The 19,059-nt window shown below is 42.3% G+C and overlaps 1 protein-coding gene across 1 annotated transcript in view; it reads right to left on the reverse strand.

The window, feature by feature from the left end:
* Positions 1–1,622: 1,622 nt before the first annotated feature.
* Positions 1,623–19,059, reverse strand: part of PCOLCE2 (procollagen C-endopeptidase enhancer 2) — a 75,111-nt gene continuing 57,674 nt past the window's right edge. The window contains exons 7-9 of the mRNA XM_056564807.1: positions 8,227–8,310; positions 7,253–7,420; positions 1,623–2,189 (exon numbers count right to left, since the gene is read on the reverse strand). Of these exons, the coding sequence (XP_056420782.1) occupies positions 2,059–2,189; positions 7,253–7,420; positions 8,227–8,310 (383 nt within the window). The 3' untranslated portion in view covers positions 1,623–2,058. The remainder of the gene's footprint in view (positions 2,190–7,252; positions 7,421–8,226; positions 8,311–19,059) is intronic.

The following is a 19,059-nucleotide window of genomic DNA, read 5'->3' on the forward strand; positions in this document are numbered from 1 at the left end:
GTGTTTGTTAAGAGCGTCAGGTGCAGCACCGGAGGCTTGTGACGTCATGTCCATGCCCTCTCAATGCAAGTCTATGGGAGGGGGTGTGACGGCCACCACACCCCTTCCCATAGACTTACATTGAGGGGGCATGGCCTTGACATTGCGTGACCGTGAAATCGCAAGCCTCTGCTTCGCATCGCCAGTCATCTGGCACGGAGCGAAATTCGCTCCCTGCACCGGATGTCTGGGGTGCCGCAGCTGAAATCGCATGGATTCCATGTAGCGGGACCCCCGCGATCAGATATCTCATCCCCTATCCTTTAGATAGGGGATAAGATGTCTAGGGGCTGAGTACCCCCATAACTTTCTGCTCTTGAATAGGTCGTCTGCTGTTATAGCCCAGCTGTACTATGGAGCGATGAGAAGTGCATTTAAACACATTGTCGTTTGTCACCAGAGCAGTATTTACAGCTTGTGCTACCCTAGGTTTTCAGACTGAATACACCCTATTAGGTCGAGTCCACATGTGCCATAATTTTTTCATGCAGATCTCATACAAATATGTAGCAGAAGCAACATGTGTTGCATGCAAATTTTGTTGAAGATTCACTGTAGATCTAAAGCCTATACATAGAAAGTGGTAAGGTAAATTTTCTAGAAATTTGGATCAGGTGGAATTTTCTTCTCTCCAGGCCACACCATGGTGGCAGCAGCTACATCAAAAGTTTTTATCATTATTTTTACTCAAGTGCTGTCTCCCTCCACACTGCTGCCATAGGCACAGGACCTCAAGTGCCTAGTGGCAAATATGGCCCTGTTTGTCGCATTGTATTTTCCTGCCAATTATAGACTTTGCACTCCCTGTTTATCAGAACAATGACATCATCCTCTGACACCTTTTGTCAATGAGTTGTTAACATCCCGTGTCACTGAATGTTTTTTTTCTCAAAATTGGTATACTCTCAACACTATTTCCCAGAAAACCATACAAGGTTGGTGGTTTTGATATCCTGGTCCAGCACCAATGACCATTTTGCATTAAAAGTTGCTCAGATCATGTATTTGTGTGTTATTTGTTTTATGCAAAACTGTTTAATAAAAAATGTCTGATTTAAAAAGTTGCTCAGGTCACATGATTTGCCCATTTTAATGTGGGCTCCTAGATCTACAGGAAACTTGATCACCGGCTTCTAGGCATCACTCTAGGTTTGTATGTCTTTTTTCAATACAGACAAGCTCCAATAATTAAATGGCAAGGTCTCTAATACAGTGGTCATTCAGGGTATACATCTAACTGGACTTAGGAAAGGCTTTTATAGACCATAATAGGTCGGACTGAAACATTGCACAAATGGAGGAGAGATATTAGTTATTAATTCCTACCCTCTTAGAGAAGTGCCTTTTTCTAATTTGTTGCTATTTTGGCTTGCTAGATTGGAGTCCTAGTGGATTTGAACCAATTTAACACAGTGCTGCTTCTTTAAACACATACTCCTCTTTCTAGGCTTGGAAATGGTCACTTTGATACATCAGGATGCAGTGTGCATAATATCAATGTGGTTGATATTGGTGCATATTGGCATAATATACCAACTTTTGAAACACCTGTGTAATAAGATAATTGAACTATGACATAATTAGTGGATAGACTTTATTAAGCATAGATAAAACACAAAAAAATTGCAATTAAAATTTTTTATTACACTGAAAAAAAATGCTCTGAAAAATAAAAAAAGACCAAAAAATATAAATATTGCACTTAAAGTTTTTTCATATGTTACATCACCATACTTTTAACTCCTAAAAAATATAATTCTCATACTTTTCAAAAATGTATAAATAAAACAGATTTAAAAGTAGTCGGAACCTAGAACAGTTCAATTCATAAGTCAATGGAATCTCGATGGGAGAAGCTTATATTAGAGCTACCCTGACTGGAGGTGCAAGGAATTACAATGGTTAATGATGGTCAGCCCTGTCTAGCAGTGAAAGTCTGACTGAATTACAGAATTCCAAAATTCATATTATCCTTTAGTCAGGAGAAGCACAGTCACAAACGTCAAGAAAGAAAAACTCCTAACATCTCTTGTTTTTCAATGTGTTCAGCATTTTCTGGTTCTTTGTTTTAAAACTCATGACAAAGTTGCTTGGTAAAATCCTTGCTCGTCCCTCTTCATCGACTTGACCCATGATGATATAATTCAGACCTATAGGAAAGACAACAAGCTGAGATAAAAGGTCTTTACATTTTCCTGTTGAAGTCATGATCCACTTACATGAATGACCCATAACTAGTTGCTATGAAAATCCCAGCATTCTATGCCAGTCCTTTTTCAGGCTGTCCCCATTCATAGTATGCACCAGCGAACACAACACACGTTAACAATGACTCCTCTTGTCCCTATTGCCAGGGAGCCAATCAACAATTCTGTATTGATATTGTTACAGAATGAGTGGGCAGAATGTTGCATTAGGTTGCTTGAAACAGTTTGACAAAATATTATTTTAGATATAGAAACATGAAAAAAAAAATTGGGATGATTACTGCATTTTTCCAAGGAAAAACAAGTTTTCCAACAATGCCATCTTCATCTCAACCCATGGGGCAAAACTCTTGAACTAAATAATGTCTAGTGTGTGATCTAAGAGAGTGGTACATGGAGAGAACCTAAATATCATACAAAGTCCCCTGCACCAGGCATAACACAGTCTGTGGTGTCCTTGAGAAGTAGTTTTCTGGATGAAGCAAACAGTATTGCATGTTGTTATGGCAGTCTATTTTGTGATCCTGTACCAGAAAGCCAAATGGAGTTAGTTTAGACAAAGGCAAGATGGAGTCTCTTACCTGGAGGGGTCTCTTAGGCATGTTCACAGGGACCTATAGGTGGTCTTTTATAACATTGCCAACCCACAGGTGGGTTGAAAAAGGGGCGAAGAAAACATAATTAAAGGCATTGCAAGGAGGATGAGGTTTTTTTCTCTTCCGGGCCAGCAACCATAACACCATCCATTCAACTTCCTAGTGGGACACAAACTCCCTTTCAACTTGCTGTTTGGGCCTGATCCTGAGACAGAGGACTGTAACTACTTCCATGCCTGTCTTTGTTTCTCATACTTGCCGTAAAGGTTCCCTGAAGCTAAGTATTTTCAGTTATTTTGTGTGTTCCATTTATGATAGTTGTACCTTTAAAGGAAAATCCATCCAAATAGCCAACAGATAGTGTTTCTGCTATAATTGTTGAATAGGTGTTTCCTTACACTGCAGATTTAAGTTTCTAGCTAGTAGTATTATCTGTTTCTCTTTTCTCTCTTAGAGTGTGTTTAGTTTAATTGTTTATTAAACATCTTTATTTCTGCCAGTATTTGGATGAGTAGTGTTAATTTGTGCATTGGATATTAGGATATAACTCTTCCAAAATTCCTAATAACTAGGTTGGTCAGTGGGGTGTTTATGAATGCAGTTGGTCTCCAGTATTACTGCTTAGTTAAGTGTCTAATGTACCTGGTCTTTGTGAATATATATAGTATTCACATGACCACACAGTGGCAGCCATCTTGTGTCTCAGCCATTGATGACCTCAGATGCATGGTCTGCAGATATTTAACTGGTTGTATAATCTTTGGAGCCAAATCTAATTCTACCCCCAAAGCCACAAACCACAACACAAGTATGATGGGATAGTCTGGTTAACCTAAAGAACCCCCTTGTGAACCCACACCACTTTTGTGTGTGGTGGTCTTACAAAAGATAGAAGGTCTTTGGCTCTGGGTTACACTTTGGTGAAGTGTCTGGGGGTTTACCCATGGTGTCAAGTGCCGTAGAAATACTCCAGACACTCTTAAAAATTACTAAAAATCACCATGCAGAATGATTGGAATTTGGTCACACTTCCCATTAAGAGATTTTGGAAGCAGTTATTGACTAAAAGTCTCTAAGGCTGCACTTTTCTTGCTAGTGGTTATGTAAAGACACAGTTAAATTAGATTAAACTCAGTTCCAGAGGGCCTATGCAGGTTGGCTCACTGTGGTGCAAATACTAGAAGACTTTACTCACTCAGACTAGTTAGCTGTGTGGTAGGTTACTCATGGTTTTGCAGCATGATACCCTGCATGTTAAAGAAATTCATTATGTGTTCATGACATTAAGTCATAAAGCACTGACTAATTTGTTCCAGCTCTTAAGGAAGAGAGGGTTGGACTAAGGATTACAGAGATTCTTCCTAACCCATAAAAAAAAGGGTTAAACCTGGGAAAGACTCCTCTCACAGTGCCTAGCACAGGTCTGTCTCTATGAGATACCATATGGGTAAGGTATGTGATCAATATTCCACTCATCCTTTACAACAGTAATCCATCAATAGTGGCAGTAAAGAGTGCAAATGTTAATCCTTATACATCTCACCATACCCAGTTACCGATATTTGTATAGAGATTCCCAAGTCATACATCGACTCTATACTTTAGTAGCTGGGACATGGCTATCGGGACACTGCAAGGGTATACATTTTAATAACTGACTGCCTTTACCACAATAAAAGTACATTTTCTAAAAGCACCACTAACCCTAGACCTGGACTTTGTCATGATAGTTGATGAAAGGAAAATTGTTTATTTTCTTATTAGTTTATTGGTACATCAGGTATTCTGTTATTTTGCACTTAAAGGGGTTATCCAGCCAAATACATCTTATCCCCTATCCAAAGGATGGGAGATAATATGTCTGATCGCGGGGGGGGCCCACCGCTGGGACCCCCCGCGATCTCCATGCAGCAGACTAATTCTATGCAGGGCTGCGTCTCCAGTCTCGGACACCACTTTGTTTCCAGGACTGGAGACGTGATGTTACGCCAGGCCCCCTCGTGATGTTTTGTATCCATGTATGTGGGGGTGACAGAAAGTCTTTGGCCCTGAGTTACACTTTGGTAAAAGGTCTGGGTGTATCCATGGTGTCAAGTGCCGTAGAACAACTCCAAACACTCTTAACTAGCAACCGAGGATAAACATTACATAGACATGGAAGGAGGGGGCGTGGCGTGACGTCACAAGGGGATGTGGTGTGACGTCACGTCTCCAGTCACGGAAACAAAAAGGTTTGGAGACGCAGTCCAGCATAGAATGCGGGTGTTGCATGAAGATCGCTGGTGGTCCCAGCGGCGGCCTTTGGATAGGGGATAAGATGTATTTGGCCGGAATTCACCTTTAAGCCTCATGGTAAGAAAGTTACCTATCTGCGCTCTCTTTGACGATGGATCACAATGGGTTGCCATGGCCACAGGCAGGTTCGCCATTCATCTCTCAGGGACGTAGAGCTAATCAAGGTTCTGGCTCTGTGTCCAATCAAATAAATCAAGATAGGTACTGACAGGGTGTCAATGACTGTGAGGCTTTAATACTTTCTGGCTCATACCAATTGCTGTTACCGCTTCATTGGCATTTAGTGGATACTCTGGATTCTGACTTTAGACTGTTTTGTGGTTAACCTTTTGTCTGCTCTCTTGGTTTATCCATTTCCTTTTAGTTCTGACCCTGGAAAACTGATTATTCTTGTAAGAACCCGAAGGGTTAAACATCAATGAGAGAGTTTGTTTATTTTGGTTGCTGGGCTACGCCTAGCTTTCTGGTTGTCAGCTGACCTTGTTGGCTTTTCATCTGTGTAGCTGCCTATTTAAACCTTCAGTGTGGTATCAGACCTCACCTGCGAAAGAGGTTATCTCCAGTAGCTAGTCTTTATATCTTGTATTCCTATCTTCTGGTATTCCTGACTTTTCAGCTTGGCTTTCAGACCTTTCTCTTGTATTTTCAATTTGGCACCTTTGCCATATCCTGGTAAAGACTCAGCTAGCTAACTTTGACTTATTGTGTGTGTTTGTTTAAAGGGGTACTCCGGTGAAAACCTTTTTTCTTTTAAATCAACTGGTGGCAGAAAGTTAAACATATTTTGTAAATTACTTCTATTAAAAAATCTTAATCTTCCAGTACTTATTAGCTGCTGAATGCTACAGAGGAAATTTCTTTCTTTTTGGAACACTGATGACATCACGAGCACAGTGCTTTCTCCTGACATCTCTGTCCATTTTAGCAACCATGCATAGCAGATGTATGCTAAGGGCAGCATGGTGGCTCAGTGGTTAGCACTGCTGCCTTGCAGTGTTGGGGACTTGGGTTCAAATCCCACTAAGGACAACAATAAATAAAGCATTATTATTATTATAATAACGTCAGTAGAGAGAACTGTGCTCGTGATGTCATCAGAGAGCATTCCAAAAAGAAAAGAATTTCCTCTGTAGTATTCAGCAGCTAATAAGTACAGGAAGGATTAAGATTTTTTAATAGAAGTAATTTACAAATATGTTTAACTTTCTGCCACCAGTTGATTTAAAAGAAAAAAGGTTTTCACCGGAGTACCCCTTTAATATTATTTCTGTTAGATTGAATGCTTCCTGACTGTATCCCGACCTGTGTCTGTTTTTGTAGTTTATTTTGTTGACAGTGACTTCCTTCACTTATTTAGGAAGGGACCGTCACCATGGTTGTCGATCTGCTGTTTAGGGCAGATAGGCAAGTAGGCAGGGTCAGAGGGAGTGGGTGAGAAAAGGGCTGCACTCCTTCCCTGCCCATTTGTGACAATTCTTCTGTCTATCCTGGGTACTCTGAATTTGTTTGCAGCCTTTTTTCTTGCGCTATTAGCTTGTCAACTGACTTCGCAGAAGTTGGGGCCCTAGCAGAAAAGTCCATCCTGCCTCACATCAGTGAATACTGAGGAGCTGCCTTTGATTCTACCAACAGAAGTGGTGTTGGACTTTGGTAGAAATTTTATTTTTTTTATTTTTTTGCTGTTATTCATCCCAAAATCCTAGGGACACTACACATGGCTGACAAATTTCTTATTTTCATTTCTATTTCAATAAGTGATTGGATATTCTAGTTATTAAACATTTGTAAAAGCTTTTGGAATTAGGAAGCTACTATCAGGTAGAATGAAGAACATTTTTGTACAAGCATCTCTTCTTGTTGCATTTTTACAACACAGAACTTGTATTCTGAAAGGCCTCCATGCAGTGTCCCACTGTAAAATTAGTTGCTCGATGGGTTGACAGGAGTAGAACTCAATGCAGCTATTTGCCTATATTTTGAAAGGGGCTGTATATTCAGTGTTAACCCCTTTGACAAGACTTGTACCATAGACTATATGTCAATAAAGCCAAATTGCAGGATAAACCACACAATAAAACTCACACATTTACATGCCAGCTATACATATTTTCTTACCTCTTCTGATCAGTGGGCACTGTTTACACACCACAATAATCTTGGCACTCATGGATTTGCCCGCTTGCTGGATGGCTAGTGTTCCTTCTTTATACACATTGATAATAGACACTGTTGCATACACGCTTCCTCCTCTGCTTACTGTTGTTATAACAGTGCCTGTAATCACTTGAAGGAGAGAATGATCAACAGTTATATAACATGTAGCCTCTATTCAGCATATTAATATTCATCATAATTAAAAGTATGAAGAACAAAAATTAATTTGATAAAAGACAATGAATTTGCTTAACCACTACAAAATCTTATTGTACAATATAACACATCTCAATATATTATTTTGCATGGAGCAGGTCTCAGATTATGTTGAGTTCTATGCACTAGATCCTATATTTTATAGCCGTGGTTGCCCTGATTTCAACAGTGATCCTAAATGTTAGGCTTATTATCGTTAGGAGCTTCCGATTAATATCGTCTGAAGCCTATTCACCCCCCTCGGCCTTTGATTCATACCCTTTATGCCTAGCATTCCCATTTTGTAACAAAGTTCAGGTCCATCTGACAATTAAAGGAGTACTGCAGTGTAGGACAATTTATCCCCTATTCGTTCTTCATTGCTTTAGACTAAATATGAAAACATTAGGAAAGGTTTGATCCCAAAGGTCCTTGTAGACCAAAAATACACACCGAGTTCCAGAAATACGACATGTAGGAACAAGATGTCTGAATAAACACCTTTATATAGTAACAGTTCACCTTCTGTCTGGCCATTTGTGTTTACGCTGTTTGCCTAGGACAGATGTTTACAGTCTTCTGAATGTCTCAAGGAATCTTTTGAGTTGCAGACAGTAACGTAAGACACAGGCCATGCAATGTGCCGTCTCACAAGGACTTTTTCTGCCAGTTGGTAGGTATTAAAATTCACAGTAGTCAATGAATGACTAAGAAATAAGTGTTGGCAATTTTTCTCATACCAAAGTTACTTGAGCAGTAATTGCTCTCCAGGGTTCCGCTTCTTTTACACTTTTGCTGGCACAGCGCAACTGTTGGTTTCAGATCTAAGGAAAAGAAAAAAAAAACAAAAAGATGAGTTTCTGCTTAGAGTAGACAATTGAATTAATATTGTGACCAAAAAATAATATTAGATATTAAACTGTACGTTATAGCTAGAGACGAGCAAATCGAATCTGATGAATCCGAGTTCATTACAAATTTCAGGAAAAATTTGATTCGCAACGAATACAAATATCACCGTGATTCTATCATGCGAATCACTTCATTAAACTCCATTTAGTGCGGTCCAGGCTTCAGAGCATCTTAAATGGCGGATCCACATGTCAGGACATGGGGCAAGGAATCCTGGGAAGACCGGAATGGGTAGGCGGGATGACCCTGAATCCCATGCAGGATGCAGCCTATCAGCAGCCAGCCACCCCCCCCTGTAATCGGCAGCCAAATTGCGGCCAGTCACTTCAGCCATTCACTGCAGAGAGATAGATAGGGACAGACAGCTTTTCCCAGCAGCGATTCACCTCCTAGTCAAGTCAGCGATCTGTTGTACAGAGAGAGGGACCGTGAGAAGTGTGTGTTGCACAGAAAAGCATTCTTACTACAGCGATTCACCTCCCATTCACTGTCTACAGTGTTCTATTACAGAGAGCAATGTGCTGCACAGAAGAACAGGTGATTGAGAGAAAATACAATTTTGGGTGTACTACACAGCGATGTGTGTACCGGTGTGTACTGCTGGTGTTGTACTCAAATACTTTTTTAAGCGTACTGTAGCGCATTTTTCTGCCCTCATAAGTGAACACCACATACGTACATCTAAGTGGTGTACTATTTTGTACCTGTTAAACTCTCAAGGGACTAGATACTGTGAAAGGCCAGGTAAAAGTAATCAACGGCTGGTGTTGTACTCAAATACTTTTTTAAGCGTACTGTAGCACATTTTTTTGCCCTCATAAGTGCATACCATATATGTACATCTATCTGGTGTACTATTTTGTACCTGTTAAACTCTCAAGGGCCTAGATATTGTAAAGGGCCCGACAAAAGTACTCACCGGCTGGTGTTGTACTCAGATACTTTTTTAAGCATACTGTAGCGCATTTTTCTGCCCTCATAAGTGCATGCCACATGCGTACATCTAAAGGTTGTACCATTTTGTTCCTGATAAAATCTTAAGGCCTAGTTACTGTAAAAGGCCAGCCAAAAGTACACACCTGCTGCTCTTCTAGCCAAATACTGTTTTAAACGTAGTGAAGCGTATTGTACTCCCCTCATATATGCACTTAGTATGTCAGGCAAAGAAGTGCCAGGACGCGCACAGAGGAGTGGCAGAGGCCTAAATTCATCAGGCGCAGGCAGAGGTCGCAGCAGACTAGGGGCGAGTGGCAGCAGGAGTTGCAGTGAGAGGCCTGATCTTCTGGTATCAGCTAGCAGTCGTGTCTCGACCAGCAACCCATCTGCTCTCATCGATTGATTTCTGTAAAAGGCCAGCCAAAAGTAATCACCTGCTGCTGTTCTAGACAAATACTGTATTAAGCTCATATACGCACTAAGTATGTCAGACAGAGAAGTGGCAGGATGTGCACAGAGGAGTGGCAGATGCCTAAATCCTTCAGGCAGAGGTCGCAGCAGACTAGGGGCACGTGGCAGCAGGAGTCGCAGCGAGAGGCCTGAGCTCCCGGTATCAGCAATCAGTCGTGACTCGACCAGCAACAGGGGTTCCTGGAGACGGCGGCAGTAGCAGTCAATTAATGCGGACTGTTGGTGGGAAAATCAGCTACTCGGCCGTGTGGCAGATTTTCATTAAACATCCGGAGGAGGTTAACATAGCTGCATGCAAGATGTGTCAGCAAAAGGTGGAGCATGGCCAGGGTCCTAATGTTGGCACCACGGCTCTGCATCAACATGTGCTGCCCCACCATAAAGCGGCCTGGAAGAACCATGGCTCCAATGTGGTGGTCTAACCTGCTGCTTCACCCAGTGGCATGCCACTCCATGTTTCAGACAGCCAAGGCTCCACCACCTCAGCCAAAGGGAGCTGTGTGCCATGCCCTCCTTCTGTCACTCCAGATGCTCCTTCTCCTCCTACTTCGAGTCAGTCATTCTGCCAGCAATCCATCGGTGAAGCCATGTCCAAGAGACAACAGTATGCACCCACTCATCCAACAGCGCAGAAGCTGAATGTGCTCCTGTTCAAGTTGCTGGTGCTGCAGTCCCTCCCTTTTCAAGTGGTGGACTCTGCACCTTTCAGAGAACTGATGGCTTGTGCCAAGACGAGGTGGAGAGTCGAAAGCCATAATTTCTTTGCAAAGAAGGCAGTTCCAGCCCTCCACAATTTTGTGGAAGACAAGGTGGGTCAGTCCTTGAGCCTGTCGGTGTGTACCAAAGTGCACGGCAGCGCCGATGTCTGGAGCTGTAACTATAGTCAGGGACAATACATGCCCTTTACAGCCCACTGGGTGAATGTGGTTCCTGCACAGCCACAACAGCAACTTGGACAGGTCACGCTGCTTCCTCCTCCATACTCTCTGGCCATTGGTCCAGTGACAGTGTGCGACTCCACCACCTCATCCTCCACCATGTCCTCAGCCTACACTGCACGGACATGTCTCAGTGCCCTGTCAGCATGCCATGTGTGCAGGGCATGGCGGTGTCACGCTGTGCTTCACATGGTTTGCCTTGGCGAACGGAGTCGCACAGGGAAGGAACTGCTAAAAGTCACTCATAAAGAAATCAGAGCATGGCTTACTCCACAAAAACTGGAAATGGGAACCATGGTGACTGACAATGGGAAGAACATCTGGTCTGCGCTGCGACAAGGAAGGCAGAGCCATGCACCCTGCATGGCATACGTGTTCAATCTGGTTGCCAAGCGGTTCCTGAACTGTACCTGGGAGGACTCTGTGAGCCGACCTAATGCTACCGTAATTGCCCACTGGCCCCTGTTTTGCTTATCATGCACAGGTAGGTTTAGCGCTAGGTCCCGTGCCATTTGAGAAACCTTGGCGTTGGTGTGCGGGCTCTGGTATGTCCTTCATATAAGGATATACTGGTGAATGTCTAAATTTTAACATCAGTGTTGAGGGATAGCCAAATGTCACTGTATACATCTACCACAGTAGTGCACCTAAATTCCTGTATTGTACTACTCATGCTTCCGCCACCTCCAGGCTGTGTCATTTAGCCACTATGTGGTCTCATCATGCTGCTTGTACATTACTTAAAAATTATTAAGGTAGTACTAGCTACCATAAAACTTCAATTTAAAATTTAAAATTCATCTTTTAAGCTTAGAAATTGTGAAGCCCTATTGTCTCCTCCTGCTGTCGCCAACTCCAGGCTGTGTCATTCAGCCACTATATGGTCTCCTTATGCTGCTGGGACATTACCAATACATTTTTATGGTAGCACTAGCTACCATAAATCTTCAATTAAAATTAGAAAATTCCTCTTTTTAGACTTAGTGATTGTGAGGCCCTATGGTCTCCTCATGCTGATGGGGTATTACCAATACATTTTTATGGTAGCACTAGCTACCATAAATCTTCAATTCAAATTTGAATTTGAATTGAAGATTTTGAGGTGGCTCTATGGTCTCCTCATGCTGCCGCCAACTCCAGCCTTTGTCATTCAGCCAATATATGGTCTCCTCATGCTGCTGGGACATTACCTAAACATTTTTATGGTAACATAGTAACATAGTTCATAAGGTTGAAAAAAGACCAGAGCCCATTAAGTTCAACCTTTATCCCAAATGAGTCTCTACTGAGTTGATCCAGAGGAAGGCAAAAAAACCCTCATATTAGGGTAAAAATTCCTTCCCGAATCCAAATATGGCATCAGAATAAATCCCTGGATAAACGTTCTGTCCCTATAAATCTAGTATACATAACCAGCGATGTTATTACTCTCCAAAAATGCATCCAGACCCCTTTTGAACTCTTTTACAGAGTTCCCCATGACCACCTCCTCTGGCAGAGAGTTCCATAGTCTCACTGCTCTTACAGTAAAGAACCCCCATCTGTGCTGGTGTAGAAACCTTCTTTCCTCAAGACGTAGAGGATGCCCCCTTGTTATAGACACAGTTCTGGGTATAAATAGATCATGGCAGAGCTCTCTGTAAGGTCCCCTGATATATTTATACAGTACATAGGTATTAGGTCTCCCCTAAGTCTTCTTTTGTCTAAACTAAATAACCTCAATTCTGATAGTCTTTCTGGGTACTGTAGTCCTCCCATTCCCCGTATTACCCTGGTTGCCTGTCTTTGAACCCTCTCCAGCTCCACTATATCTTTCGTGTATACTGGTGCCCAATACTGTACACCGTATTCTATGTGTGGTCTGACTAGTGATTTGTACAGCGGTAGAATTATTTCCTTGTTACGGGAGTCTATGCCCCTTTTGATGCATCCCATGATTTTATTTGCCTTGGCAGCAGCTGCCCGACACTGGTCACTACAGCTAAATTTACTGTTAACTAAGACTCCTAAGTCCTTTTCCACATCAGTCATCCCACGTGTTCTCCCATTTAATACATAATCCCAGCCCGGATATTTCCTCCCCATGTGCATTACCTTACATTTATCAGTGTTGAACCTCATCTGCCAGTTCCCAGCCCAAACCTCTAACCTAACCAGATCCATTTGTAATAGTGTACTGACCTCTATAGTGTTTACCGCTTTACAGAGTTTAGTCTCAACTGCAAAGATTGAAAATCAGCTACTCGGCCGTGTGGCAGATTTTCATTAAACATCCGGAGGAGGTTAACATAGCTGCATGCAAGATGTGTCAGCAAAAGGTGGAGCATGGCCAGGGTCCTAATGTTGGCACCACGGCTCTGCATCAACATGTGCTGCCCCACCATAAAGCGGCCTGGAAGAACCATGGCTCCAATGTGGTGGTCTAACCTGCTGCTTCACCCAGTGGCATGCCACTCCATGTTTCAGACAGCCAAGGCTCCACCACCTCAGCCAAAGGGAGCCGTGTGCCATGCCCTCCTTCTGTCACTCCAGATGCTCCTTCTCCTCCTACTTCGAGTCAGTCATTCTGCCAGCAATCCATCGGTGAAGCCATGTCCAAGAGACAACAGTATGCACCCACTCATCCAACAGCGCAGAAGCTGAATGTGCTCCTGTTCAAGTTGCTGGTGCTGCAGTCCCTCCCTTTTCAAGTGGTGGACTCTGCACCTTTCAGAGAACTGATGGCTTGTGCCAAGACGAGGTGGAGAGTCGAAAGCCATAATTTCTTTGCAAAGAAGGCAGTTCCAGCCCTCCACAATTTTGTGGAAGACAAGGTGGGTCAGTCCTTGAGCCTGTCGGTGTGTACCAAAGTGCACGGCAGCGCCGATGTCTGGAGCTGTAACTATAGTCAGGGACAATACATGCCCTTTACAGCCCACTGGGTGAATGTGGTTCCTGCACAGCCACAACAGCAACTTGGACAGGTCACGCTGCTTCCTCCTCCATACTCTCTGGCCATTGGTCCAGTGACAGTGTGCGACTCCACCACCTCATCCTCCACCATGTCCTCAGCCTACACTGCACGGACATGTCTCAGTGCCCTGTCAGCATGCCATGTGTGCAGGGCATGGCGGTGTCACGCTGTGCTTCACATGGTTTGCCTTGGCGAACGGAGTCGCACAGGGAAGGAACTGCTAAAAGTCACTCATAAAGAAATCAGAGCATGGCTTACTCCACAAAAACTGGAAATGGGAACCATGGTGACTGACAATGGGAAGAACATCTGGTCTGCGCTGCGACAAGGAAGGCAGAGCCATGCACCCTGCATGGCATACGTGTTCAATCTGGTTGCCAAGCGGTTCCTGAACTGTACCTGGGAGGACTCTGTGAGCCGACCTAATGCTACCGTAATTGCCCACTGGCCCCTGTTTTGCTTATCATGCACAGGTAGGTTTAGCGCTAGGTCCCGTGCCATTTGAGAAACCTTGGCGTTGGTGTGCGGGCTCTGGTATGTCCTTCATATAAGGATATACTGGTGAATGTCTAAATTTTAACATCAGTGTTGAGGGATAGCCAAATGTCACTGTATACATCTACCACAGTAGTGCACCTAAATTCCTGTATTGTACTACTCATGCTTCCGCCACCTCCAGGCTGTGTCATTTAGCCACTATGTGGTCTCATCATGCTGCTTGTACATTACTTAAAAATTATTAAGGTAGTACTAGCTACCATAAAACTTCAATTTAAAATTTAAAATTCATCTTTTAAGCTTAGAAATTGTGAAGCCCTATTGTCTCCTCCTGCTGTCGCCAACTCCAGGCTGTGTCATTCAGCCACTATATGGTCTCCTTATGCTGCTGGGACATTACCAATACATTTTTATGGTAGCACTAGCTACCATAAATCTTCAATTAAAATTAGAAAATTCCTCTTTTTAGACTTAGTGATTGTGAGGCCCTATGGTCTCCTCATGCTGATGGGGTATTACCAATACATTTTTATGGTAGCACTAGCTACCATAAATCTTCAATTCAAATTTGAATTTGAATTGAAGATTTTGAGGTGGCTCTATGGTCTCCTCATGCTGCCGCCAACTCCAGCCTTTGTCATTCAGCCAATATATGGTCTCCTCATGCTGCTGGGACATTACCTAAACATTTTTATGGTAACATAGTAACATAGTTCATAAGGTTGAAAAAAGACCAGAGCCCATTAAGTTCAACCTTTATCCCAAATGAGTCTCTACTGAGTTGATCCAGAGGAAGGCAAAAAAACCCTCATATTAGGGTAAAAATTCCTTCCCGAATCCAAATATGGCATCAGAATAAATCCCTGGATAAACGTTCTGTCCCTATAAATCTAGTATACATAACCAGCGATGTTATTACTCTCCAAAAATGCATCCAGACCCCTTTTGAACTCTTTTACAGAGTTCCCCATGACCACCTCCTCTGGCAGAGAGTTCCATAGTCTCACTGCTCTTACAGTAAAGAACCCCCATCTGTGCTGGTGTAGAAACCTTCTTTCCTCAAGACGTAGAGGATGCCCCCTTGTTATAGACACAGTTCTGGGTATAAATAGATCATGGCAGAGCTCTCTGTAAGGTCCCCTGATATATTTATACAGTACATAGGTATTAGGTCTCCCCTAAGTCTTCTTTTGTCTAAACTAAATAACCTCAATTCTGATAGTCTTTCTGGGTACTGTAGTCCTCCCATTCCCCGTATTACCCTGGTTGCCTGTCTTTGAACCCTCTCCAGCTCCACTATATCTTTCGTGTATACTGGTGCCCAATACTGTACACCGTATTCTATGTGTGGTCTGACTAGTGATTTGTACAGCGGTAGAATTATTTCCTTGTTACGGGAGTCTATGCCCCTTTTGATGCATCCCATGATTTTATTTGCCTTGGCAGCAGCTGCCCGACACTGGTCACTACAGCTAAATTTACTGTTAACTAAGACTCCTAAGTCCTTTTCCACATCAGTCATCCCACGTGTTCTCCCATTTAATACATAATCCCAGCCCGGATATTTCCTCCCCATGTGCATTACCTTACATTTATCAGTGTTGAACCTCATCTGCCAGTTCCCAGCCCAAACCTCTAACCTAACCAGATCCATTTGTAATAGTGTACTGACCTCTATAGTGTTTACCGCTTTACAGAGTTTAGTCTCAACTGCAAAGATTGATACTTTACTATTCAACCCCTCTACAAGGTCATTAATGAATATATTAAATAGGACAGGACCCAATACTGACCCCTTTGGTACCCCACTAGTAACAGTCACCCAATCAGAATAAGTACAATTAATAACCACCCTCTGTTTCCTATCATTGAGCCAGTAACTTACCCACTTGCAAAAATTTCCCCCCAGCCCCATCCTTCTCATTTTATGCACCAAACTTTTATGTGGCACCATATCAAATGCTTTGGAAAAATCCAGATACACAACATCCAGCAATTCCCCCTGGTCCAGTCTGGAGCTCACCTCCTCATAAAAGCTGATCAGGTTTGTTTGACAGGACCGATCCCTCATAAACCCATGCTGATATGGAGTCATACATTTATTTTTATCAAGATACTCCAAAATAGCATCAAACAATTTACATTCAACGGAGGTTAAACTAACAGGTCTATAATTCCCGTGGTCACCTTTTGACCCCTTTTTAAATATTGGCACCACATTTGCCATGCGCCAGTCCTGGGGAAAAAAACTTGGGAAATAAATCTTCAATTTAAATTTGAAAATTCATCTTTTTATCTGAGGGATTGTGAGGCCCTATGGTCTCCTCATGCTGTCTCCAACTCCAGGCCTCCATTGAATGGAGCGGCAACACGCATGTGCCTTGTCAAGCTAACATTGTCAGGCTCTAAACTCCGCTATGTTTGGAGTTGTGGAAGAACATTCATGATAAAACTGCTATCATTCAGGGGACAATTTATCAGTGGGGATCACAATAGTTGGACCTCTACAGATCAGATAGTTATCCCCAATTCTGTGGATAGGAAATAACATTTAATCTTAGGTTAACTTTTTTAATGCTCACCCAATTCTCTGATACCATCATCTACATTCTACAGTTTTTGCAAAAAACTAGGCATAATTTATACCAAAGGAAGGGTCCCGCTTCACCATGCTTAGACTAAGGCCTTATGCACACAACTATATTATAGCAGTTACAAAAAGCCATTATATAGCCCCCCCCCCCCCCCCCCCATAGGAGTTAACAGGCCCTGGTATGCCTCAGCAGTCAGCATGACATCAATTTCATAAAGAGGCATACAAAGCTTTTTCTTGTGGATTGCATTTGAACTCGACAATAAAAGAATCATTACCTGTTCCACTGGATGTATTAAGGTTTTGTGCTGTAGAAGCTTTTTTTTTAGTTGAGACAGGTCTACCTTTTAACGCACCCCTCACGTCCTTTATGAACAAGGTATTTAAGGATTAGATGTACATATATTCATTTATTTTTAGAAAACAAAAGAAACAAAAAAATAGACTTAATGAGATACAACAATTCTTTATGTAAAGCTAACAATTTCTGCCTTATCTCACTCCTATAACCTGAATCTTCCTTTGTTCCCCTTCTGCTTTTCATTTTAGACAGGAAGAGAAAAGAGAATAAATAAAAAGCAATCCTGCACAGAAAGTTCCCCTCAAAGACCAAAGAGTTAGCAATAATCCCTGGTATCACTACAGCTCATACTGTCATTCACCTTTTGTCCTGCACAGACTTCCCTCTATTCCTCTTCTTGGCAGGCTGTTATAATGGTGCGTGCAACAACCTATGCAGTTTACAAGGAATAACATTAACTCATCTATTTAATTTTAGTATTAATGAGATCTAACTTGGTAGAAATACTAAATATAGTGTGAAGGAAAAGATGCTTCAGATTGGACGGAGGAGTAAATTATCTTGGAAGCAGGATCTTAAAGGGGTACTCCGCCTCTAGACATCTTATCCCCTTTCTCCTAGACACCCTGCTGCACCCGGTGTTCGTTTAGAGTATTAGGTGCCGCGACGGAGACTCATTACCTCATGGCCACGCCCTGCTTGTGATGCCATGGCCACGCCCCCTCAATGCAAGTCTATGGGAGGGGGCGTGACGGCCATCACGCCCCCTCCCATAGACTTGCATTGAGGGGGCATGGCCGTGACATCACGAGCGGGATGGAAAAATGTATCTTATATGTCCAGAGACCACATCCATGTGTTGGGAAATATCATCCACTCTTTATTTTATGGAGGGGAATAATACTTGCACTTCAACAAACTGTTGGATTTTCCAACAATGCAGGGGTTAATGCCACTTAACATTAGCGGCCAGGAATGTAGGAGGCACACAACATATTGGGTATAATTTTTCCTCCCTCCTAACATAGCTTTCCATACTTTCCTTATTACATCATTCCACTAGACACAACATAAAACACTCATCCTGAGAATAATCAGGCAATAATAAAGCTAATAAATTGAGAATTACCTCTAAAATATTGTGATATTTATGTGATATTTGCCATACTTCGTGATTATTGTGACATACAGAGAATGTCATACTGTAAAAAATGCCCACAGCAATAAATTAATGCTTATGGGGTGAAAAAGTTAAGGAAAATGCATCTTTGGTGGCAAAAACAAACCCATAAAAATAACATTTTACAAAAATAGTAAATGCAAGAAGAGAAGAAAGGAATTTATACATGTCCCTTTGTTTAGTCTGGTTTGAGTACATGAGCATAATAGGAACACATTTGTCTGGATTATGGCCTCAAGTCCTGACCTGTCTGCAGGTCTGATGGCTTAAAGGGGTATTCCAGGAAAAAAAACTTTTTTTTTTATATCAACTGGCTCCAGAAAGTTAAACGGATTTGTAAATTACTTCTATTAAAAAATCATAATCCTTTCAATAATTATCAGCTGCTGAAGTTGAGTTGTTGCTTTCTGTCTGGCAACAGTGCTCTCTGCTGACATCTCTTCTTTTCTCGGGAACTGCACAGAGTAGAAGAGGTTTGCTATGGGGATTTGTTTCTAAACTGGGCGGTTCCCGAGACACGTGTCATCAGAGAGCACTCAGACAGCAAAGAACAACTCGACTTCAGCAGCTCAGAAGTATTGAAAGGATTAAGATTTTTTAATAGAAGTAATTTACAAATCTGTTTAACTTTCTGGAGCCAGTTGATATATAAAAGAAAAGTTTTTTTCCTGGATAACTGCTTTAAACTTATGGCTAACAAAGACAAATACACTGGAGAAAAGGTTGTTTATATATGTGCCATGTCCAGGGTACAAATCAATGCAGATGACCTTCAACTGGAAGACATTCCC

Source organism: Hyla sarda, chromosome 3 (genome assembly GCF_029499605.1).
Source record: "Hyla sarda isolate aHylSar1 chromosome 3, aHylSar1.hap1, whole genome shotgun sequence".
Taxonomy (NCBI): Eukaryota; Metazoa; Chordata; class Amphibia; order Anura; family Hylidae; genus Hyla; species Hyla sarda.